Raw genomic sequence first — 25240 nt, 5'->3', positions numbered from 1 at the left:
GATGCAGCTGACCTCTGGCAGGGCCTGATATATAAAATGTAGAATCAATATTTTTCAAATGAATAATTCTAATATTAACAAAGTACAAACTTAAGACACAGCAGATATTAGCTATTTTAAAAAGAAAAATTTGTGAAGAATACAATCATTTTATGGTAGTTTCATACCAAATTATACACTCAGTATTTGACTAATCTAAAAACAGAACAAAAAAGAGACTTACTTTTACTTGCTGACCTTTCATTAAAATCTCCTTTGCCAATTATTATAAATAATCAGAGTATTAAGAAAGATATAAGGTAATCCTTTAAGCAAAGAACCAGAATCATGTTAGTTACTGAGGAAATGAATTTCAGGATGTAAAATAAAAATATTAACAGCAATAAAAAGAAATGTCTATGGATGGAAAGGAAAATAAAATAAATTGATCTAAATTAGTGTGCAGTCAATAACACCAAGAGGAATTACTTGAAGAGGATTTGACTTTAGTTCTGCAGTGGCATATATCCCAAGGCAAAAAAAAAAAAAGAAAAGAAGAAAGAACTGTCAAAAAATCTGTTTCCAGTAATCATACTGCTGATGGTAAGGTTAGTATTATTATATTCTGAGACTACTGTGAGCACTATGAGACAAAGAAAGTGAGTATTATGTCAATGTCACTGATATCTAGGATTCTCAGCATGGGAGAAAGAAGATACATATTTAAGATCAATACGGAGAAGTAAAATCCCCAAAGTCCTTAAATTGAATCTGAAATTAAAAAATATAAACTTACGATGTCTTTTTTTTTAGTGTTTATTTTTGAGAGAGATAGAGCACAAGCAGGGGATAGATGGGGGTCAGGGGGACACAGTATCAGCAGTGCTCAGTGCTAACAGCAGAGAGCCTGATATGGAGGCTAGAACTCACAAACTGTGAGACCATGACCTGAGCCAAAGTCAGACACTTAACCGACTGAGCCACCCAGGTGCCCCTGAGGTTTTTTATTTTTTTATTTTTCTTCAAAAGTTTGTTTTTATTTTGAGAGAGAAAGAGAGAGAGCATGCATGCAAGAGAGCACTAGTAGGGGAGGGGCAGAGAGAAGGAGAGACAGGCTTCACACTGCCAGTGTACAGCCCAATGTGGAGTTTGAACTCACGTACTGTGAGATCATGACCTGAGCCAAGATCAAGAGTCAGACGCTTAATCAACTTAGCCATCCTGGTGCCCCTTTATTTTTAAACAATAATATAACCTATTTCCCAGCTCTATCCATTAAATAGACCTAGAAACAATGATCAAGCCAGCATCAAGTAGGATTCCTACAGTCGGGCTATCATCTCCACAATTTCCTAATAAAAGAAAGCAGGACTAATTCTAGGTCTGAAGAGGAAAAATACAAGACAATCCTAGAATTTCCTTGTCAGAACAGGTAATGAAGAAGCTATCAAAAACTACTAGAATCTTGTTCAAAGATCCCAAAATCCAACCTGAATAAGTTACAACTGACCAATGGGCCAATCTGAACACTAATAAAGTCAATAATATCAATGTACTGAAACATAAGAAAATAAACGAAGAATCAAGCAGTTATACTGCCTCTTCCATATGTACCTTAGGGGGAAACAAATAGTTGATGGAGAGGGTTACTTTATAGAATATTCTATCAAATAAGTAAAGAAGAATTGAGAGAATATCACTGTTTTGTAACATCTAATGAATTAATGAATCCAGGCAATGATCAATGGCTACTATGTCAAAAAAAAACAGAAAAGACCACCAGACTGATGAAAGTACACATGAAGTAAGTCCTGCCCACCCTAACAAATCTGAATCTGCTCAATTATCTAGATCTACTATTGATTTACAGAAAATGCAGGTAGCAGAAAAACAGAGTAAGTGATAACAATTATCTAGACCCACTATCAATTTACAGAAAATTCAGGGAGCAGAAAAACAAAGTAACACCAGAGAGAAGCAAACAAAACACACACAGTGGTAAATTCTAATGACCCAGTTTTTCAGCAAAAAAGTTCTATGAAGAGGAAAAAGGGGGTGGGGATGGAGGAAAGGAGGAAATCTATTATAATTTATGATTGGGGGAAATGTGAACTGAGTGTATATTTGTGTAAAGGATAACCTTTTTATAAACATGATAATAATACTCTGTAATGTCTGGGACTTGCCCCAAAATAATCCAGGATGGAGCTGAGGTGGGTAAGAAGTATAAATCAAAATAAGATTACAACAAACTGATAACTATTGAAGCTGGGTAATAAGTACATGTAGGTTCATTATACTACTCTATTTTTATATGTGTTTTAGAAATTTCTTTTATTAATATACTACATATGTTATATAGAATTCATTATACTACTCTATTTTGCATGTTAAAATTTCTTTTATTTTTATTATGTGTTAATATATATGATATATATTAATATATAATGATTTAACAATATATTGTTTTTTTAAAAGCCCATAAACTTCACTTGTTAATTAAAAGAAACCAACATTCTCTGAAGGATAGGAATAATTTAAAAATTCTGGTGTTCTCATTCTGTAACCTGATCTGTATGATACCTAGATAAATACACAGATATATATATTTTTATATAAGTAGATAACTTACTGATGCCTCTTCAATAGCAGTGCTCATGTGGCTATGAAAACAGGATCGGTCATCATCTTCATCCATATACACTGGTGGTTCATGGGAAGTCATGAAAGTGGAAGGTTTAAAGAGATGCTTATTAAGGGGGTGCTGTCGTCTGCTTGTGGAAGACTAAGCGAGAAAACAAATTTTTAATTTGGACATTGGAAAATCATTAAAAGAATCAAAGATACTAAAATACACTATTACTTCCTCCATGTCTATCTACTAAAAGGATCCTGGCTCTACCTTTCAGTACATGCTTATGTGGTTGTTTTTTCTATATTATCTGGATTTTTAAAGCACAACCAGATTTACAAAAAAAATGTAGGGGGGGGGGGGATACTCCAAAAACAGTATAATGGCTCACATGCTATCTAGCTTATATTTGTATCTCCAACATTGACCATACTCTTGACATTCAAATGCTGAACTCCTCTTACAGTCACTGTATAGAAGATCCGAGAGGATGAAGTAGCCTAAGCCAGATATAACATGATCAAGTAAAAAAATTTTCCACAACATGATTAATGTCTAAAACTACTAACACTGATTGACTGCTTACTGTTTGTCAACGTCATTTAACCCTCACAACGTTACTATGAAGTAGTTATTATCACCTCTAATTTAAAGATGGAGGTTAAGGTTCTTATTCAGGGTGTTACAACTAGACAGTGGTAACACCAAGATTACAAACTGGGCCTGTGTGGGTCCAAAGCCCTCACTCTCAAACCACTATGTAGACTTCCTCTCTTCATAAACAGTAGAGCCACAAAGAATAACCTCAGCTACAGGCAGAACCATCACTTCATCTGTTTCAAGATTCAAACTCCAACCGTGGCAAGGAATCATTGCATCTATGGCTGGGCTAGATCTCTACAGTCAACAGTCAAAATGTTAATTAACTTAGAGTTCAGTGCATTCAGGAGGGAATATGTTCAGGTTTCTTTAGTATTCCTTTTGTTACCATTACTAGTCTTAGCTGTGAAAATATAAGGTACCCAACACATCTAAAGTTAATTTGGAAATTAATCATAAAAATTAGAGCTATTAAACTGAAAACTGCTTATCAAGGTTCCAACATTCCAAAGGTATAGGATGAACTCTACATATGTGATATAAGTAATGCTATACGGGGGAGGTGGGGGAGAGGAGGGAATCCAAATTATTTAAATGAACTGAAAAGTTAAAATGAGCTTCCAAAACTTGGTAACAAGACAAAAAATAAAACTTGTAAAACATGGAGCTGTACAGACAATATTCTTAATGTAAAACTATGTAAAACAGCTTCAATAAGGAAACTAACAGCATTAGATATACTCTTAGCTTCTTATGTGAAGGAAGGCAGTAATGGTAGAGGGCAAATAACAGGATGATTTACTAAGGAAATGAAAGAGGCCAATTATGTGCTTTATTTTTTGCAATTAAAGCAAAAAACCGTCTACAATTTGATGCAATGGTTTATGTAGGAGAGGAATGACAGCTTTTTTACTGTACAGAATAGAACAGAATAGTGGGAAAAGGGCTGGGATCAGAATCAGAGGATCAGTCGTTCTCAGACTTATTAGCTATATGACTAGACAACTGACTCAATTTACCTTAAGGCCTAGTTTTTTGTTTATTTTTACAACTGTATTTTTAAGTAATCTCTACACCCAACATGGGTCTCAAACTCACAACCCTGAGATCTAGAGTCACATGCTCTACCAATGGCATCGGCCAGGCACTCAAGGCCTAGTTTTCTCATCTATAAAAAGACTGTACAACAGCACCTGGTCCTCAGCTTCCAGTAAGAAGAGTAAAAACTAGCTATTAATATTATTATCAGTAAAGTGAAAGTGATAACACTACCCACACTTCTAGAACTGTAGTGAGAAATAATATATTTTAATAAACATTTCTATTTTTGGATTTACATAGCATATCTAAAAACAGAAATTGATTGTTTATTAAAAAGTCAAACATTCTAAAATTTGTAACATCACAAAGGCCTTTCTAATATACCCTCAATCTAAATCTTCCAAGTAGTACCCATTCACATAAACTAACCTACTCCTAAGAAAATAACAAATATAAAGATCATTCAATTTCACTGAGCAGCAATAATGGAAACCTACCCTGTGTCCATCCCCAATATAACAAAATGCTTAGAGTAAGTCAGATTTTAAAAATAAAACAACTTTGTTCTGATAAATGTATACACTTTTACATAGCAATTCTTTGATAAGTTTAATCAAAGATCTAAAGTTTACTTTCTCTATTTTCTTTTTTACCTTTTTGGAGTACATATATAAGTTTGGTGTTCTGCCTGGGACTGGAATGCCAGCTTTAGTTAGTTTTATGAAATACTTCTGCACTCGGCTGGCAACCTAAGAAAATATAATAAGCCATTTAACAAAATTACAAGACATGCATTATGTGAATAGTTCTTAAAAATTAAAATATACCTGTGTTATCTTAATGAATGCTAACAATCTAAAATTTATCATAAATCTAGATATAATTTTAAACTGCCACCAAACGCATTTATATGTTAAAATCTAGACAAAAAATCATTAAAATACAGGAAATTTGTTGGACTCCAAAGCTAAACGCATATTTTCAACTTGTGAACACTGCATTAAAAACACATCTATTAATATCAATGGTAATGCAAAGAAGAAAACTGCTATATATTTTTTTAGAAAGACAATCAGAGATATTTACTAAGTATGTCACACATCTATTAGCACAGCCTAACCAAGTACACAACTTGGTGCACTCACTAAACATTCAAGAGACACTAAATACATTATATTCTTATTTTTTAGTAATGATCTGAAGCAGAATCATCTCAAGTTGTTTCTGAAGAAATCAACACAAAATATACAATGCTAAAAACAAAACATAACAAAAAAATCACATACTATAGCACTGTGTAGCTTAAAAATGATGTGGCAAATTTTATGCCAAATGCATTATCCTTCATTAAAAAAACTATCAAAAACAGGCCAGCAATATGCGGCCATCTCCTCAATTACCTGCTTTGCTGTCCTATTGCCCAGTTCATCTGCAATCTTCTGCCAGCGTCGAGATTCTACTTCTTCAGGAGGGTATTTCAGGAGTAGCTGTTCAAGCTTTTTCTAAGACAAATCCAAGACCAAGTTTAATACTGAGTTTCATAAATAAATACATTTACATAAATGAATAAATACATTCACACTTCCTTTTAAACTATAATACACCCCCCACAACTCTGCAGGTTAGGTCACTAGAAATCCTTGATGCGGGAAAAATTTCTAGTAAGGAATTTAAGCTTTACTAGGAAAAATGAGATTAGAGCATAAACCTATGGAAGAACTTAAAGATTCTCTAGTCACTTAAGTAAAAACACAGCACCAAAAATTTTTTTAATTAATTAATAACACTTTATGCATTTTAATGATTTCCACTCACCACCTTTTCTTGCTAGACTATGTTTAGGCTTGCCCCATATAGATTTAACAAAAATATCTAAATTCATTTGGATTTAGACAGAAACTTAAACTTTTCCCTCCTTTGTGTGGTCTTCCACTCAAATATTTGCTTTTTAAATTCTGAGCTATCCCCTAAATTGTCACACAGTGCTAAAGATGAAGAATAAACTGGATGCTTGAAATAAAGGTTTCCTAAAGCTTTTCGAAAACTGCTAACTTTATTATAGCTTAGGAGTTAATCCTCATATGAAAGAGAGATGCGTCTCAAACCTTATCCATGAACAGTCCTAGCCTCCTAGCCGTATGCCAAAATGTAACAGAACACTCTGGTGTGGCTTTGTCAGCTCCCCTTCATAACAAAAACAAGAATTCACTTTGAGGCACTGTTTTACTTGGCCCCAGGTTTTTCCTCTCTCCCAAAGCTGCATTACAGAAACTTTAATCCACCCATTTCACTATCTTTTTCAATCTACTTCCCACAACCAAGATTCCCGATTTAAAAATCATCTCCAAATAGGAATTCATACGTTCTCAAAATCCAAAATTCTTGAAGTGGGCCAAAAAAAAAAGAAAAAAAAAAAGAAAAGTATACAGAATGAAGTTTAATATTTTGAATTTTTGGTTAAGAGAGATCACACACAACAATATATACTTTACTCATAATACTGACTCTAATCTGAACCTTTTTTTTAACCTACACAATTCAGAAATATCTATTACCTGTTCCTCAACAGTCCACAGTTGGTTAAATGTTTCAGGTTTGGTATCATCACAAAGGCGTCCTCTTATCATCTGCATATAAAACAAGGCTTTTGTCAAAAATAACAAAGACTACCATTTGATATAGCCAAATAATACACATATTGTGGAATTTTTTTATTAATTTCAAAATATTTTAGTAAATTTATTATATAATGTATAATTTTTTATTGTTTAGAGAATGTTTTCACATTCCTTTATTTCCTTTGGTTTTATACTCCTAGCAATCCTGTGATATAGATGACAACAACTTCATTTTAAAGAAAAGGAAATATTACATTTCCATTCTGAACCCACATGTCAATCAAGGTTCATCTGAATACTAGTGGTAAGGCCAGGACTCAAATCCTGGTTACATTACACTTACACACAAAGACCTCTTATTTTTAGGATAAACAGTACATGTCACACAGTGTACTAAGCATGTTACATGTACTATTCATTTATTCCTCACACAACTCTACAACACAAGTAATATTAACCGCTTTTTATATAAAAGGAAACTGCAGCTTGGAGGCTTTAATATAAATAACATTTGATGTTCCACCGCTGGTAAGCAATACAGCTGGGATTCCAACCCAGGTTTCTCTTAACTTCGAAGTTCATGTTCCCACTATCTTCAGTGAAACACTGCCTAAATTTTAAGAATACAAATCAGGAAATGTTAACATATTTTATCTATAACTCAAATCTTCCTACTCCAACACTTCATACTGTTTACCTGAGGACGACTGTTTGAGCCTTCTGGACCATCACTCAAAGGCAACATAGAATATGAAAGGGACTCTCCATCCTTCTTAGGATCTAAAGGACTTTTTGGTCTAGCAGGTAAACCTACTAAAAAGAAGACCATGTATAGGATTATTAAAGCAAGACCGCCAGATAGTTCTCTATGTAAATTCTTAACATGTAATTTCTTACCTTTATCAAAAACTAGCTTTACTCTCCTAGTATGTCTTTTACGATTTTTAAATTCTCTTTCAAAGTTCCCAAGGCTATTGGTATATTGGTCCCATACAATCTCAGGCAATTGAACAACTCTCTGTGGATATGGAAGCCCTATATCAGCCTGGGGGGAAAAAACGTGACAGTTTAAATTTAACTGAAACTTTCAGAGGACTCCAAATCTAAATTATCATCAACTGGGCACTTCTATTCACTGTTTGAATCCAACAGCCAATAAAGTTAAAGATAATATATTCTAAACATTAAATAGTAAAAATGATAGCTGGTAAGGAAGAATGAATTTAATGATATAAGCACTATTTTTAGATACAGCTCCAAAGCTGAGCTACATAGACATACTGTACTTTATCACTAACACACTTTAAACATAAATAACAAAGCCAAGAAAGGATTTTATCTCTAAGAACAGCATATGAAATGTTTTGATTGCAACAGATGAAACTTGACACATGGAATTCATTTTAAATGTACTCCCGTGTTCATGACTTATTCATAAAACAATGAATTATTTTCACAATAATATAACTCTCATCACATATACAAAAAATTATGACACCTTGAGAATCACAGCTATACCTTCATTCTACTTGGAATTAATTCAGTTACTTAACCAACCACCTTTATAGAAGTCATTAGTTGTCATAATTACTAAAAACAGATCATTATAATCAGTATCTTTTGATAGGGATTTTGGTTACATATATGCATGTTTTTTTTGCCAGAACTCACAGAATGGTACAATTAGAATTTGTGAATTTCACTATATAGAAATTTCACCTTAAAAATGTTTTAAAAAATAATTTTAGTTAATAATATGCATTCTAAAGTAACTTGGTGTGAAGTGTTCATATCTGCAACTTTAAAATGCATTCTTGCTATAAGATGGAATGATGAAAGATTGATAGATACATACATGATAAAGCAAATACAGTAAAATGTTAATTATAGAATCTAGGGGTGAATATGTGTATGTTAACTATATAATACTTCCAATTTGTCTGTGTACTTGACATTTTCCATAGTAAAATGCTGAGAAAAAATTAGCTCAAAAACTATGAAACTGAAAAGAAAAATCCAGTTTAACTGTTTGACACAGAATTCATAATTTTTATTTTATTTATATTACATTATCACCATCATCATAATAGTACACATTAGTCTAAGGTTCAACTTGTGCAAAATTAGAGTGTCTTTTAAAATAGTGACAGTAATATTGAAGGAAGCTAACAAGCCATAAATGTTCTCTGCATTCTATACAACAACATATACCACAAGTTTCCTCTATTTCAATTAGGAGTTTCTAAATGTCCACTGAAACAAACATATACATGTCAACAACTTATAGCATGGTAAATCTAAAGAAATAGGTAAATTAGGTATAGATGGTCCCCAACTTACGATGGTTCAACTTAGGATTTTTTCACTTTACAATGGTGTAAAAGTGACGTATGCAATAGAAACTGTGCTTTGAATTTTGATCTTTTCCCAGGGTGGCGATATGTAGTACAATACTCTCTCGTGCTGCTGGGCAGTGGCAGTGAGCTGCAGCTCCCAGTAAGCCACAGGATCACAAGGGTAAAAAAAATCAATACACTGACAACCATTCTGTTCCCATATAACCATCCTCTTTTTAACTTTCAGTATAGTATTCAATAAATTACATGAGATATTCAACACTTTATTGTAAAACAGGCTTTGTGTGAAGTAATTTGGTCCAACTGCAGGCTAATGTAAGTATTCTAAGCACCTTTCAGGTAGGCTAGGCTAAGCTATGAGGTTCAGTAGAATAGGTGTATTAAATGCATTTCGACTTCTGATACTTTCAACTTAAGATAGGTTTATCAGGACATAACCCCATCTAAGTTGAGGAAGATTTGTATACATGAATAAACACACACACAAAAAAAGGAAAAATCAAACTTCTAAATTAAATCCAGCAGAAAAAACTTCTTTGCAAGAAATGTAAGTCATAATTGTTCAAGTGTCTGGATTTAATGTAATTCTGTACACTTTGATAAAAAATTGTTAAGATGGTCAATATCCCATCTCTGCTTCTGAGATAAAGTGAAAGGAAATTCGGTTCTAAATTATACCTGGAAATGGAGAACCAGCAAATAACTGACTGCCTATAAATCTAGTAAATAAGCATAATTGCATATTTTTGCCCAGCAGGGAACATGAATAAAGTAAGATCAAGTTTAATAAATCTTTTACTAATATTTACTTTTCTATCACCGTCTGTTTTAGTTGAATCAATTTTAAGTAACCACAGTAAGTGCTCTATCTTTTTGCACCAGCAAATGTTTAATAATGGCAATGCAGAATCAATAAACACCTAAGTGGACTCACTATACAAAGAGGGCAAACAGGATCCTAAAAAGTTTAGAAGTTTTAGCAAATCAATATACAGATTCTATATACATGATGATATTCAGTGATCTGAAGCATGGAGAGAAAGTAATGACTGCCAAGGAATAATACAGCTAGAGAAATCCAAATAATAAATGAATGCAACTAAGTGAAACAAAGTCCCCAGGGCTGTTCCCTCAACACCTGGTAGACCACTTTTTGTGACTCATTAAAAACTGGTAACTAATAACTATGTTACAGTGGTCATACTTTATAGGTTTTTTTGTTTTTTAAGGTGAATAAGAAGAATCTTTTTCATAGTTTTTCAGTTTTAATGTTTTCATACAATGCTGATTAATATTACACCTCTCAAATTTATTGAACAATCAGTGGGTCCCTAATTCAAGACACACACTATGGTAATAAATGCACATCTAAATTATCTCCATATTTACATACAAGAAAGTGATAAAACCTTGAATCACTTTCAAATGGTTAACTGTTAAATATGAAAGTTCTGTTTTAAGGAAAAGAGAAAATTGAAAGGAATTTTTACACTAAAATAAAGGACATTATAAAATTAAGTAAAATTTGTATCTTATCCTCATGTCTTCGGCAACCATAACCTTAAAGACATTTAAAATAGTTTTTGTTCTTACCACAAATATTTTCTATCATATTACAAGGGAAATTACAAAAGTAACTTATATTTAAAGCAATTAATCAACCCGAAAGTAATTTTTCTTTTCACTTTATTAATCCTGAAGTCGTGAAAGAAGGAATACTCTCTAAGATGGGAAAGGTAACAGGAAAAGATCCTAAAAATGGCTAGGCAATAGAACAAGTTCCTAATATAAAAATATTCAATTAAAGTTCCCAGCTATTTTCATTGGGGTATATTTTGTGTGTTCGGTGGCGGGGGGGGGGGGGGGATCATCTTGCCTTCAGTAGTATGGTTAGGTATAGAAGGGAAAAAAATGAAACACTTAAAAAATATTTACCCATACTGAAAGAATAAATCAAGTTATCACCAAATATATTCTCAGTAACAGTGCTCAAAAACAGTGCTAATATATACCTTCTTCTGGAGTTTCTCCACAAATCCAATGGGATTTTTTAGTGCTTCTTTCTGGTGTTTGCCTAAACTTTCAAGGTCCTGGACTGCTTGAGAACGCTGAGCCTCGAGTACAGCAATCGTCTGTAACAGTCTCTGATAACTACAGAGACAAAGAAAAATACCTCACTAAAATTTTCTAGTAACAACAATAAATTAAAAACTGAGTTCAAGCCATGATCTACTATTAAGCCACACAGTCTTTTTAAAGTTACCTGAAAGAGTTTAGTAAAACATATTACTGGGAATAAATGAGGTCTTCCTGAGTTACGAAGTACCTAGTCAGAAAATATCAGTTAGAGAAAGCAAAGCCTTATTCCCCCATCTTAAGTTTTTAATTCTTGAACCTGAACAAGTAAAGAAAATAAGAAGGCATCTTGACTTTCCAACAAAGTCATGAGGAAACTGCTAAATAAAAATAAAATAAAATCATAAGGTTTTAGCACCAGGAGGAATCAGCAAATCCAGCCCCCCTGTTGTACTCTGTTGGGAGTAAGGAATCCGAAGTACATTTTCTTGCCCAGAGTTACAGGAAACTGTCAAATAATTCAGATATGATCTTAGGTGTCATGGTTTTCGTTTACTCTATTATACTCCCACACAGGAAGTTTACTTTCTAGGCAATTCTTAACTATTGAACACTTTTAAAGAAGAAAGGCCTTAAAGATATTTACTCCCTATCTACAAAGGTCTGTTTAGCACAACTGACATATAGTTTTACCCAGACAAATCTACTGTCTGTCATTATCCTGAAATCTCACGATGGTATGTGTATACTAGTTAATTCTCTTTCTCTCTCTCTCTCTCTTTTTGGTACAAATTGTCCTGCTTCTCTGATTGATGTCTATTTTCACATGTTGATACACATACATATGGAAATATGTTACCCCAAAATCCTGAATGTTCGAATACATTGCGCAAAAACAATCAAGAACAAGTCATTCCAAGTTTGCTTCAAACTAAGTGGTTAAGTCCTTAACGTGTAAGTAAAACATAATTTTCTTTATGGCTTCAAATAAGTTTCACTCCATTTCCCACTACACTGTAAACTCCACAATGGCAAACACATCTGAGAAGTTCACTGTTTTATCCACTGTGCAACACACTTCCCAGCATATAGATGATCGATAAATATTTTTTGATTGAACAAATGAATAAACAGATGTTCTGTGCAACCAAAGTCTCTTTTAAGTTCAGAAGTCTGCAAACTAGCAGAAATTTCAAAGGTAAGACAATGTAATTCTAAGGTTCACAGCCATGGCATAATTCCAACATGACATTCTTCACCAGGACACTTTTTAAGCGCCCTGCCTAAAAAACATACGTTATTCTTGTTCTTGAAATGTTTATATTAAGGTAAAAACTGCTAACATTGAAGGGTAAATTCCTCTGAAGCTAAAGATACTTCATTGAAAAGTTAGAACTGAGTTAGAAAGCAAGGACCATACTAAGTCACTCCTGGATAAGTTACAGATATGGAGTCTAAACTCACTTTCACAAAGCCCTCATTTGCTTTGAAATGTATGGAGCATACAAACCCTGCCTATGCTGGCTGTTTCCACCAGGCAGGCTCACTCAGGCTCAATCTTAAGGTGATGGTAGTGAGCTGAGACCTGGAACCTATCCTCTCTACAATACTCCGAACTGCCTGCCACACTTCAACTTCAGAGGTCCTTCCCCCACTAAGTGAACAACAAAAGACTTCTCATGGTGTCTCTATAACATGATCTCTGTTTTAAGCAAGAGTTGCATACTTCTGTATCATCAATATAAAAATGGCTATGAGCCTATTAAATTTTCAGCAAACTGTTGAAAGCACAGTTAACAATTAATAAGGAACAAGAACAGAGTTATAGAAAAAATAAGCACAGGCTTGAAAAAAAGTGCTACAGTCAGGGCACCTGGGTGGCTCAGTTGGTTGAGCGTGTGACTTCAGCTCAAGTCATGATTTCATGGCTTGTGAATTTGAGCCCTGCTTTGGGCCCTGTGCTGACAGCTCAGAGCCTGAAGCTGCTGCAGATTCTGTGTCTCCCTCACTCTCTCTGCCCCTCCCCTGCTCTCTCTCTCTCTCTCTCTTAAAAATAAATAAAAACACTAAAAAAAATTTTAAAAAAAAGTGCTATAGTCAGTTGTTGCCACTAGGAAGAAAGCCTCTCTTTGAAACCAATAAATTGTTAACAATTTTTAGTGTACTTCAAGTATTCCACAACTCTGACTTTAAAAAAATATTTCAACAGGTATGACAAAGTATAATTCTTCAACCTCTATTTGCTTCTCTTTTATCAAGATAAAATGATTATCAAATTGAAAGGCCTATAATAAACATCGGTAAAAGTCTTAAAATCCAGATTAAGTGAAATTAAGAAATACTAAGAAAATTAAGAAATATTGAGAAAATAGTAAATTCAAGTCTTCTAGTCCACCTAATTTGAATTATTTCCTAGAGTATTCAGAGATTTTACCAGTAAGATTACCACATATATCCCCATACAGAAATGGAAGGAACCGTAAAAACCTGGGGTGACATCTTAAAAAATATATATATATGAAAAAAATTTTAAAAATATGATACAAGCAGGGGCGCCTGGGTGGCGCAGTCGGTTAAGCGTCTGACTTCAGCCAGGTCACGATCTCGCGGTCTGTGAGTTCGAGCCCCGCGTCGGGCTCTGGGCTGATGGCTCAGAGCCTGGAGCCTGTTTCTGATTCTGTGTCTCCCTCTCTCTCTGCCCCTCCCCCGTTCATGCTCTGTCTCTCTCTGTCCCAAAAATAAATAAACGTTGAAAAAAAAAAATTTTAAAAAATATGATACAAGCAAACATATTTTCAATCCCACCTACCCACCCACTTAACCTCCAAAAACAAACTACTGGAAGCTGATCCAGACATCAATCAAGGCAGGATTCATTTGTTCGTTAATTTCATAATTATTTACTAAGAGAATAAGATGCTAAAGCTTTAGTAATTATCAAAGTAAATCGGGCATGGACTTTAGGTATAACAGAGGAGCTACAATTACACCAAAGAGGGAGAAAAAAAGCTATATAGGACTGAATGGACAGGATTGGCCATTTTGTTGGGGACAGAGGATGGGTATGTGAGGGTCCATCATATTAGTCTACATTTTTGTAAGTCTGAAATTCTCCACAATGAATTAAAATAAGAAAACTTCAACTTAATGGAGGATGTTACCATTGTATTCCTCCTGGACTGGTCAGATCATCCCTCTTACTATATTCAGTTCTGCTTTACGAGAGACAAACAGGTTCATGAAAAGACAAGATGGATGAGAAAGTATAGAATAAGAAATAACAATAGTGTCTAACATTTACTGAATGTATACTATAAGCCAGATGTTGTATTTTAAGTGTAATAACACAGTCCTCATTTTAAACTTGTACGATAGGTACTATTATCTCTATTTTACAAATAAGGAAACCAAGGCACAGAGTAAGTAATCTGTCAAGATCATATAGCCATTTATTGTGGAGATATGAGGTAAAGAATGGTTAAAGACTCTAAGAATATTTAGTCAAGAAATTAAATCCTCCAGTAGAATACTGTTTCAATCTTTATTTAATACACAGCTATGCAGAAAAGGAAACAGATTTGTTTTACAGGGTCAAGAGTCAAACAAGAATCAAATTGTGATAAAGGCACAATATGAAGAAAAACATTGTCTTAGTCAAAACTAATAAATGAAGGCAGTATAGCACCCAACCACAGATATTCATACAGATATTTAAAGGAAATTCAAGCACTAAAAATACTCACACTCTTTAATTCCAGTAAAACATGCTACTTTCACACTTTTGTTACTCATTCAACAAAGTAATCTGTAGAATGATTTTTTTAAATGTATATACTTTTGTATGAATGCAAATATAGTAACATCATTCCCACAAGGACAACTCTGTATTAAATCTATCAAAAAATATTTATTTTTAAAAATGAATCCAGTGCTAAAAATAGTAGGCTTACCTGTGGCAAAGAATTGTTAATTTTATTGTCGCATGTCTTCAACATAAGACAACTTTAGCTTTTATATTATGGAATTATATTTGACTAAAATATAAATACTCTTCAATTCTAAATCTAAGTTATTTCACTACCGTTCATTATCCAAGCCCTCTTGAATTCTTTATTTACATCTGTGAATATAACACATTTATATAAAAGAGTATATATAGGTAAAGTTTTTGGTGTCTACAAGAGAATACCAAGAAATTAGCAGTCTAGAAGTTTCATTTTAATGTCCAATTTCTATACACACTTTAAGAGAGACAAAGGAAGAAAGAATAAGATTTTATTTTCAACTAAATGAGAATCTTTCCCAAGAAATTAGATTTCCATTTCTATTGTGGAAACAACTTTTAAGGTTGCATGGCATTTGCTATCTTAAAAAAATAATGAGGGAACATTTTTAAAAACCCAAGTTGGGGGGCATCCTGCCAAAAAGTTGACCTGATTGTTCAGTCATTAAATAGTGTCATTAAAGACAAAAAAATATAGAAAGCTATTCTAGACAAGAGGTCTACAGCCTTTAGCCTGTTTTTATAAACAGAGTTTTATTAGAACATAATCACACTCATCCGTTTACATAATGTCCATGGCTGCTTTTTTAGCAACAATGACAGAGTGGAATAGTTGCAAAGTACAGCTGATCTCCAAAGAAAAGTCTGCTAGGCCTTGCTCTAGATTAAAGATGCAGAGATATGACAATCAAATGTAACATATGATCATGAATTAGGTCTCACAGGAGGAAAAAATGGACATTTCAGGGGACATTTTTGGGGATAGATGGAAAAAATTTAAATATGGATTATAAATTATATCATTTTATTGCATCAATGCCAGACTGCTGGGGTGTAATAAGGTATTTAAGGTTATGCAGGAAAATATTCTAATTTTTAGGAGATGTATACTGAAGTGTAAGGGTAATGAATCTATAATATACTTTTAAATGGCTCAACAAAAAAAAAAGAAAAAGAAAGAAAAGTTTATAGTACATAGGACGGGAGGGAACATGAGGGGAAAGGGAGAAAGCGAGAGAATATTATAAAATGTTAAGCTAAAGAGCGCTGGGGTAGCTCAGTCGGTTGAGCACATGACTTCAGTTCAGGTCATGATCTCACGGCTCGTGAGTTTGAGCCCCACATTGGGCACTGTGCTGACAGTTCAGAGCCTGGAGCCTGCTTCAGATTCTGTGTCTCCCTCTCTCTCTGCCTCTCCCCCACACTCTCTCAAATTTAAACATTAAAAAAATTTTTTAATGTTAAGCTGTTGACTGATGAATTTAGCTGAAGGGCATACTATCCTTCTAGCTTTTCTAACTTTTATATCTTTTCTAAATAAAAACTGAGTAATAGAGAAGCTATTCATTATGCTTTGCTACTGAAAAAGAACAACTTGATTATCCTATGAACATTGAACTTGATTAAACACTGAAAAAACTAAAGGAAGTTGATTTAAAAATAAATTTATTCATTTAAATTGTACAAAGAAAAGGGAAAGGAGTATAGAAAAACTTATAAGCCAACCAATGTTTTCACATGTGTGCACTGGTGAGCAAGGAGGAAGTAAGAGCAAGAGGAAGAAGAACAAGACATACAGTGGATATTATTTTCAACAGGATAAAAACTATATAAAATGAATCAGTTCTCAGGAATAACAATCAGGCAATTTTAAATGGTAACAAATTCCATCCTAACAACTTACCAGCGTAAAACAATTTAAGGGAAAATGCTTCAATTTACTCTACACCATCATTTCAATCAAGTAAGGTATTTCTACTTTCTGCAAAATACTGAGCTCAACACATACATAATTTAACAAAAATTATTTTGATATGAGCAGAACATACATATCTTAAAATTATCAATTTAGTGAAACAAAAGCTGTGATACTTTCTCTTCCTTCGTGAAGAGTTTCAAACACTGAAACTACAGAAAAGCAAAAATTCAATAATCCATAAATGATTTCTCACTATGAAAATTAGATGATCAAAAAACCTTTTATGATATTCTGTGTTAAGACAGAAATACCTCAGCTTCTGATAATATGCCTTTGCCAAGTACAAAGATCAATTCTGTATTGAAAATAACTAAAAACCCTGAATTAAAGACAAGTTAAGAAAAAATCATGTACAGTACCCGTTTATTTTAAAATCATGGAAGAACTGTTAAGATGCTAAGACTTTTTATTATCAGGCCAAAATCTAACTGAAGGCACAAATTAGGAGTGTCAAACAGCACAAATCTGCTTTTTCCTTGATGGCAGGTACTGGACCATGTAAGCTTGGGCTCAATTTTCTATATTTCACTTGCCCAGGAAACAAAAATCAAAGCCACTGAGGCAGATAGTCTAATAGGAGATGTTCTTCCCTCAGGCTCATCTACCCCTCACTCCCATCCCATAGAAAAGTTGCTTTGGGACTAAGAAAAGCCGCGGATAAAATTTTAAACCACAAAATGCTGTTACCATAAGACAGTCCAAATCATATCACCTGGGTGGCCTTAAAGAACCATGACTATTGTTTAAAGCAGTGCTTCTGGACTGATGCATACAAACCCATCCCCCACCAAGATACCCACAGAAGCAAATGCAATCTTCTCTGGATGAATTCATCTTTACCCCAGGCCTCAAAGATAACCCATTAAGAGTTTTCCAAAGAAAGTAAAAGCTCACATTTAAAAATTACCAAACAGGGGCGCCTGGGTGGCGCAGTCGGTTAAGCGTCCGACTTCAGCCAGGTCACGATCTCGCAGTCCGTGAGTTCGAGCCCCGCGTCAGGCTCTGGGCTGATGGCTCAGAGCCTGGAGCCTGTTTCCGATTCTGTGTCTCCCTCTCTCTCTGCCCCTCCCCCGTTCATGCTCTGTCTCTCTCTGTCCCAAAAAAATAAATAAACGTTGAAAAAAAAAATTTAAAAAAAAAAAATTACCAAACATACATGAAAGTAAGACACACAGAGTCTAGGGAGTCTAGGACCTACCAAAGGTAGAGGCCCTGGGAAACAAGCCTATGCTTTGGCCTTGGATCCTAAAGGGCTACACCCCAGGAATAAGGGTGAAAAGGAAGTAAACAGCCCTCTCAGAATGGACTAGTATATCTCAGTTCATAATTAACTAGTACACTGAAGATGCACATACGCCCAAGACCCAGATATCCCATATGTAGGTATCTTACTTCAAGAAACTCTTGAATATACACAGAGGCATATATTTATAGCAGACCTATAACCTATTCATGATCCCAAACCATAAATAATCCAAATGTCCATCTAAGCAGAATGGATAAACTGTGGTTTAGATATACAATGGAACACTATACAGCAAAGAAAATGAACGAAGTACGTCTATGTAAATCAACCCAGATCAATATCACAAACATACCACAGAAGAGTACATGCAGTGTGGTACATAAACTAAACTGAATTTTGGGGCACCTGGGTGGCTCAGTCGGTTGAGCGTCCAACTTCAGCTCAGGTCATGATCTCACGGTTTGTGAGTTCGAGCCCCGTGTCAGGCTGTGTGCACAGCTCGGAGCCTGGAGCCTGGAGCCTGCTTTGGATTCTGTGTCTCCCCCTCTCTCTCTGCCCCTCCCCAGCTTGCACTCTGTCTCTCCCTCTCTCAAAAATAAATAAACATTAAAAACATTTTTCTTAACTAAATTTTATTATTTAGGGATACACCCTAAATGGTAAAACCTTTTAAAACAGCAAATGAGAGAGAGTACACAAGCAGGGGAGGGTGAGGGGGGAAGGGAGATTGAGACTCTTAACCAGGCTCCACCCCAGTGCAGAGCCCAATGTGGGACTCACATGGGATCATGACCATGAGATCATGACCTGAGCTGAAATCAACAGACACTCAACTGACTGAGCCACCCAGGTGCCTCCATATTGTATTTCTTAACCTGGATTGTGGTTAAACAATTATAAACTGTTTGATTTCATAATTATTCCATATCTGTATGTAAATATTTCATTACTGTTACATGCACAAGAAACTGCACATTTTTTTTAAAAGGGAAAGTTTTCTAGGAAGAAGATGTTACAGAGGGAACACTTCTACATTTAGAACTTTATTTAATATTCACACAGGAGTCCTGGTTCAAATCCCAGCTCTATCAGAAACTGTGGGATTTTCCTCAAATCACTAAACCTTAGGCCTTAGCTTTCCCAGCTACAAAATTAGAAAAATGGACCAAGTGCATAATTGCAAAAGCTTTTTCACAGTGCAGAATTCTAGGATTATAAAATATTTGTTCAATTCTGGTCATTGTATAATGGTAAGTGAAATAAGACAGAGGAAGACAAAGATTTCATTCATATGTGGAATTTAAGAAATAAAACAAATTAGCAAAGGGGAAAAATAGAGAAAGAGAGAAACGAAGAAACAGACTCTTAACTATAGAGAACAAACTGATGGTTACTAGGGGGGAGGCAGGTGATGGGATGGGTGAAATAGGTGATGGGGATTAATGAGAGAACTAGGCATCATGAGCACCAGGTGATGCATGGAAGTGTTAAATCATGATATTGTACACCTGAAACTAATACAGCACTGTATTAACTATACTGGAATTAAAATTAAATAATAAAATACAAAAAAATTCTGGTCACTCATTTCACATTCTTTCTGAGTTGGAAATGAAGTCATTCATATTGTATTCATAAATACAGCATCAAGTCATTCTTTTCTTCATAGAGAATCCTATCTGATACCTGGGTTTTATCAGCTCCGCCCATAGCAAAAAGTATGCCAAGTAACTGCTCTCAGAGAGGAAGGTATTTAAGAAGATCTAAGGGATAAGTTTCCCCTACTTCACAATGTCTATTCATGACACATTAATGGCTTTTCTCTCACAGACCTTACTTCCAAAAAGAAATTGTGTGAAATATAATAATCTGTATGGTTTATGAAGAAATTGGCTATTCTGGCTCTAGGTCACCAGATAGTATATTCCCGAAGGCAGTAATTTTTAGATGCACCTACCCGACTAGTTTTTAAAATGTATGTCTTATTTATTGTAGTGTGCTACGCTTGAGAGGAAGGCCATTTTTCTACTTCTTTAATACTGTCCCACAGCATATTAAGATTCAAGAGACATAGAAAGTGCTCATAAAGATTAAAAAATAAAAACCCACAAAAGAAAATAGGAAGTGAATAGTTATTTGGATGACTTTTTAGCTGTTAAACAACTGCATACAGAACACTGTTATAACGGTATGTATGTTCTTGTGAGTTTTTAGGGATGCTAAAGATACATACAGGTTGGTCTTTTTCCACATGTAAGACTTAGAGGGACAGAATAAATGGCAAACTTACCAAGTTTATGGATGACATGAAGCTGAGGATAGCAAATACTGTAGATGAAAAACATCAAGATTAAAAAATAACAAGTCAGAATACTAGAAATGATGAAATTTAACCACATGAGCAGAAAGTATGGAAATGAACTACAGAACAAACAAGTACAGAATGGCATGAACTTCCCTTAACAGGAACAGAAAATTGTGAGCCTCCCAACTGATCCTAAGTTCAATTATGATGCTAAAGTGTGAAATAGCTGCTAAAAAACACGTAATAATAGCTTAAACTTATATAAACCCATTCAAACACCTACCAAGTATGCTCACTGTACATAGCACTATGTAAGCCAGTCTGAAGGGTACAACTATAATCACCATGCAACCCTACATCTTGATCGTTACAATTTAGGTAAGAGAGTGTACGTGTGTATGTGGTAGTTGCTTATTTAAATGTGGGGGAAAAAAGGGGTGCCTGGGTGGCTCAGTCTGTTAAGCGCCCAACTCTTAACTTCGACTCAGGTCCTGATCTCGTGGTTCATGACAGATTGAGCCATGCTGGGCTCTGCACTGACAGCACGGAGCCTGCTTGCGATTCTCTCTCTCCCTCACTCTCTGCCCCTCCCCCACTCACACATGCGTCCACACACTCTCTCCCTCTCTCTCTCAAATTAAACATTAAAAAAATAGTAAATACTGAAAAGCAAGAAAGCTTCTAAAATTCCTATTCAATTCCTAAAACTGGCAAAAACTGTAATGATTAATATACTGCAAGAGAAAAACACGTAAAATTTGACTAATCATAAGTGCATAAGCATGTTATGAACAGAATGGTCATTCCTGAAAGACTCAAACAATATTTTATATAAGAAGTAAAAACCAAGTAAACTCTGAAAATTTATGATAATTCAATAGGAAAGAAGGTTAAGATATTCCAGGTAGAACAAACAGTGCAAGGAAAAGCACAGAGGCAGGTTAAGTGGCATGTACACTGAGATAACAGTGATAGTACAGAGAAAATACAGCTTAGGGCAAGCTGAGAACACAAAATAAAAATCTTGAAATGAAAGAACTGTAGATCCAGTAGGACCAAGACATATGGGTTCTAGTCCCATTCTGACAAGCTATGATCAAAATCAAATAGATCAGCCTATCAGGCCTTCAATTTCCTCTTTTACAAAATAAGACTCTCTAAAATCACTTTCCATTTCCAGAACCCCCAGGAGACACAGCTTGAGCATCTGTATTTAAAAACAAAAACAGGGGCGCCTGGGTGGCTCAGTCGGTTAAGCGTCCGACTTCGGCTCAGGTCATGATCTCGTGGTTCGTGAGTTCAAGCCCCGCGTCAGGCTCTGTGCTGATGGCTCAGAGCCTGGAGCCTGTTTCAGATTCTGTGTCTTCCTCTCTCTCTGACCCTCCCCTGTTCATGCTCTGTCTCTCTCTGTCTCAAAAATAAATAAACGTTAAAAAAAAAATTTTTTTTTTAAACAAAAACAGGGGCACCTGGGTGGCTCAGTCGGTTGAGCGTCCCACTTCAGCTCAGGTCATGATCTCACAGTTCGTGGGTCCGAGCTCCACGTCAGGCTCTGCGCTGAGTGCTCAGAGCCTGGAGCCTGCTTCGGATTCTGGGTCCCCCTCTTTCTCTGCTCCTACCCCGCTCATGCTCTGTCTCTGTCTCTCAAAAGTGAATAAAGATTTTTTAAAAATTAAAAAAAAAACAAAACTCTACAGATAATTCTGAAACATGTCCTTCATAAATAAATACCACTCTAATACAATAAGGAGCAACTGCAAATTTTCAACAATGATGATATAAGAACACATTTGCATTTGGAAGGCTAATAATAAGGCTGCAGTGTGTAAGATAAACGAGAAAGTGACAAAAGAAACAATACAGAAAGCTATGTAGCTGATGTATAAGATTACATTCTGAACACCATATTTAGTACTATAGTATATTCAGAAGTTGTTAACCAGCTAGGGTTCTGAAACACAAAAAAGTTAAAGAAATGTAGCTAATACAAAAGAACATACTAAAACTGTCTTCGAGATATGAAAGCCTGCTATGTAGAAAATGGAAGAGACATTCCAAGTCACCCCAAAGTCAAACATCACAGAGTAGAAGTTCTAAGGAAGAATCTGAGGCTCAATACAGCAAAGGTTTCACAAAGTTGCAAACTCTTAACTAGTTAAGTTCAAACAGACACTGAATGACCACCATCAAAGGATACTATAGAGGTGTTACATTAGGTGGAAGTCTGAACTAGACTTAAATCATGGTCATTCCAAGACAAAGTTTCTAAGGATACTAGAAAAGAACATTTAAAACGTAAATTTCTTCAGTGTGATAAGGCTACATTTTATGATTCCAATTATACATTTTATAAAGGGTAAAACTAAAAGACAATAAAAAGATCAGAAGTTCAGGGGAAGAGAAGAGGTTTGAATATGATACAAAGGTGATTTTTTTAAATCACCTTTGTAATTATTATTGAAATAATATCACCAGTGAAATTTTTCTACAGGACACTGTAATCTAGGATGCATACATCATGCATCTGGCAAAATCCATAAAACTTTTGAAGGACAAAGAATGAACTGTAAAGGTATACAAATTAAAAAAAAAATCATTTAGGTCAGGGAATCCCTAGGAAGGAATATAAACAAACACAAGATCTAACTGTATTATAAACCTCATTGAGGGGGTAAAAAGGAAAAGGTCCTAACCTAGGACCTTTGGAAATGAGTGGCATCTCTAAGACTAAAGGCAAAATATTCTGCACATAAGCACTTACACTGACAGTTATTTCCCATTAGAGTAAAAATTAACAATTCTAATACTGCTATACATTTATACTGGAATTAAACAGGGGCGTCTGGGTGGATCACTCAGTTAAGCATCCGACTTTGGCTCAGGTCATGATCTCACCGTCCTGAGTTTGAGCCCCACATCAGGTTCCGTGCTGACAGCTCAGAGCCTGGAGCCTATTTCAGATTCTTTCTCTGTCTCTCCCCAGCTCGTGCACACGCGCTCTCTCTCTCTCTCTCTCTCTCAAAAATAAACATTAAAAAAATTATAATGGAATTAAACAATTAAATAAATGGGTGATGGATGGCCACATTTGTCAGTGCTGCAGTGGGTATTTACAGATAAGCAAGAGGAGGAGCTAGAATAATCCAGTGGTAATATAATGGATTGGAAGGAGACTCAAAACATGAACTCATGTTTAGCTTAGTATAGATACAGATGATTACACATAGAAATATTTATGGATATGTGTATATATACAGGTTAGTATACACATACGTATTTTCTTACTCTGTCAGCTGAGACAGCTAAATAAAATAACATACCCCAGTAGCAATGAGCACACATCATACCCAAATACAGGCTTCTAACACCATTCTCCAAAAACAATTCTAGGAATGGGGTACGAAATAAGTAAGAGTCTGTAGTATTTTGTAATGAATGAATGAATGAATGAATGAATGAATGAATGAAGAAAGAAAGAAGAAGAAAGAAAGAAGAAAGAAAGAAAGAAAGAGCTCTCACACACACACATACACACACACACACACACACACACACACACACACACACAAAACCAAAAATACACCACCTTATTGGGATATACGAGGGAAAAGATAGGTTCCCAATGGCCAAAGCTAAAATATATTTTTAAATGTTTGTTTATTTCTGAGAGAGAGAGAGGGCATGAGAGCGCACACAAGAAGAGGAAGAGACAGAGGATCTGAAGTGGGCTCTGCTCTGACAGCAGTGAGTGTGATGTGGAGCTCAAACCCACGAGCTGTGATACCATGACCTAAGCCAAAGTTGGATGCTCAACCAACTGAGCCACCCAGGTGCCCCAAGATTGTAAGATTTAATTTTTGTTTTATTTAAAAAAATTTTTAATGTTTTACTTATTTTTTTTTTTCTTTTGAGAAAGAGAGAAGGAGGGGCAGGCAGAGAGGGAGAGAATCTTAAGCAGGCTCCACCCCCAGTGCACAGTCAACAAGCCTGATGTGGGGTTTCTGTCTCAATGACCATGAGATCATGACCTGAGCTGAAATCAAGTTTACGTTTAACCAACTGAGCCACCTAGGCAGTTCTAAATAGTTGTTTTAAGAACACTTTTAGATTTATTGAAAAATCAAGAATATATTCTAGAATTCCCATTTATCTATTATTAATCTTATGTTACCATATTACAATTTATAAATCAATACATTATTATTATCTAAAATCTACACTTTATTAGCTTTTACCCAGTATCTTTTTTTCTGTTCTGAAATCCCTTTAGAATACCAATTAGATTTAATTTTCGTGTCTCCTTAGGCTTCTCTTAGCTGTGGCAGTTTCTCAGACCTTATTGTTGATGACCTGGGCAATTTTGAGGAGTACTGGTCAGGTATTAATAGATTTTTCTTTACTGGAATTTATCTGATGTTTTCCTCCTTATTAGGTTGGGGTTTGGGGAGAACACAGAGGTAAAGTACCATTTTTATCATGTTATACCAAGGGTATATACTGTTAATATGATTTAGTGCTGTCAATATTGACTTGATCACCTGGCTGAGGTATTTGTCAGGTTTCTCCACTGTATTCTTTTTTCCTCACCCTTTCTATACTGTATTTTTTGAAAAGAAGTCACTAT

At 35.0% G+C, this 25240-nt stretch overlaps 1 protein-coding gene across 6 annotated transcripts in view; it reads right to left on the bottom strand.

The window, feature by feature from the left end:
• The window catches only part of ZZZ3 (zinc finger ZZ-type containing 3), a 109730-nt gene that overhangs the window by 12156 nt on the left and 72334 nt on the right, over nt 1-25240 (bottom strand). For 5 of the 6 annotated variants that reach the window (XM_047083080.1, XM_047083079.1, XM_047083082.1 and 2 more), the window contains 7 exons: nt 11240-11378; nt 7768-7915; nt 7568-7683; nt 6808-6879; nt 5653-5754; nt 4906-5001; nt 2612-2764 (listed from right to left, as the gene is read on the bottom strand). In XM_047083080.1, coding sequence (XP_046939036.1) covers nt 2612-2764; nt 4906-5001; nt 5653-5754; nt 6808-6879; nt 7568-7683; nt 7768-7915; nt 11240-11378 — 826 coding nt within the window. The remainder of the gene's footprint in view (nt 1-2611; nt 2765-4905; nt 5002-5652; nt 5755-6807; nt 6880-7567; nt 7684-7767; nt 7916-11239; nt 11379-25240) is intronic. The other variant, XM_047083084.1, reaches the window with a different exon arrangement.

Source organism: Lynx rufus, unplaced genomic scaffold (genome assembly GCF_022079265.1).
Source record: "Lynx rufus isolate CCGP_SWC_20201006 ecotype Redwood Valley unplaced genomic scaffold, mLynRuf1.p SCAF_2, whole genome shotgun sequence".
In the NCBI taxonomy this organism is placed as follows: Eukaryota; Metazoa; Chordata; class Mammalia; order Carnivora; family Felidae; genus Lynx; species Lynx rufus.
The sequence above is the reverse complement of the archived record's forward strand: the minus strand, read 5'-3'. Positions and strand labels throughout refer to the sequence as shown.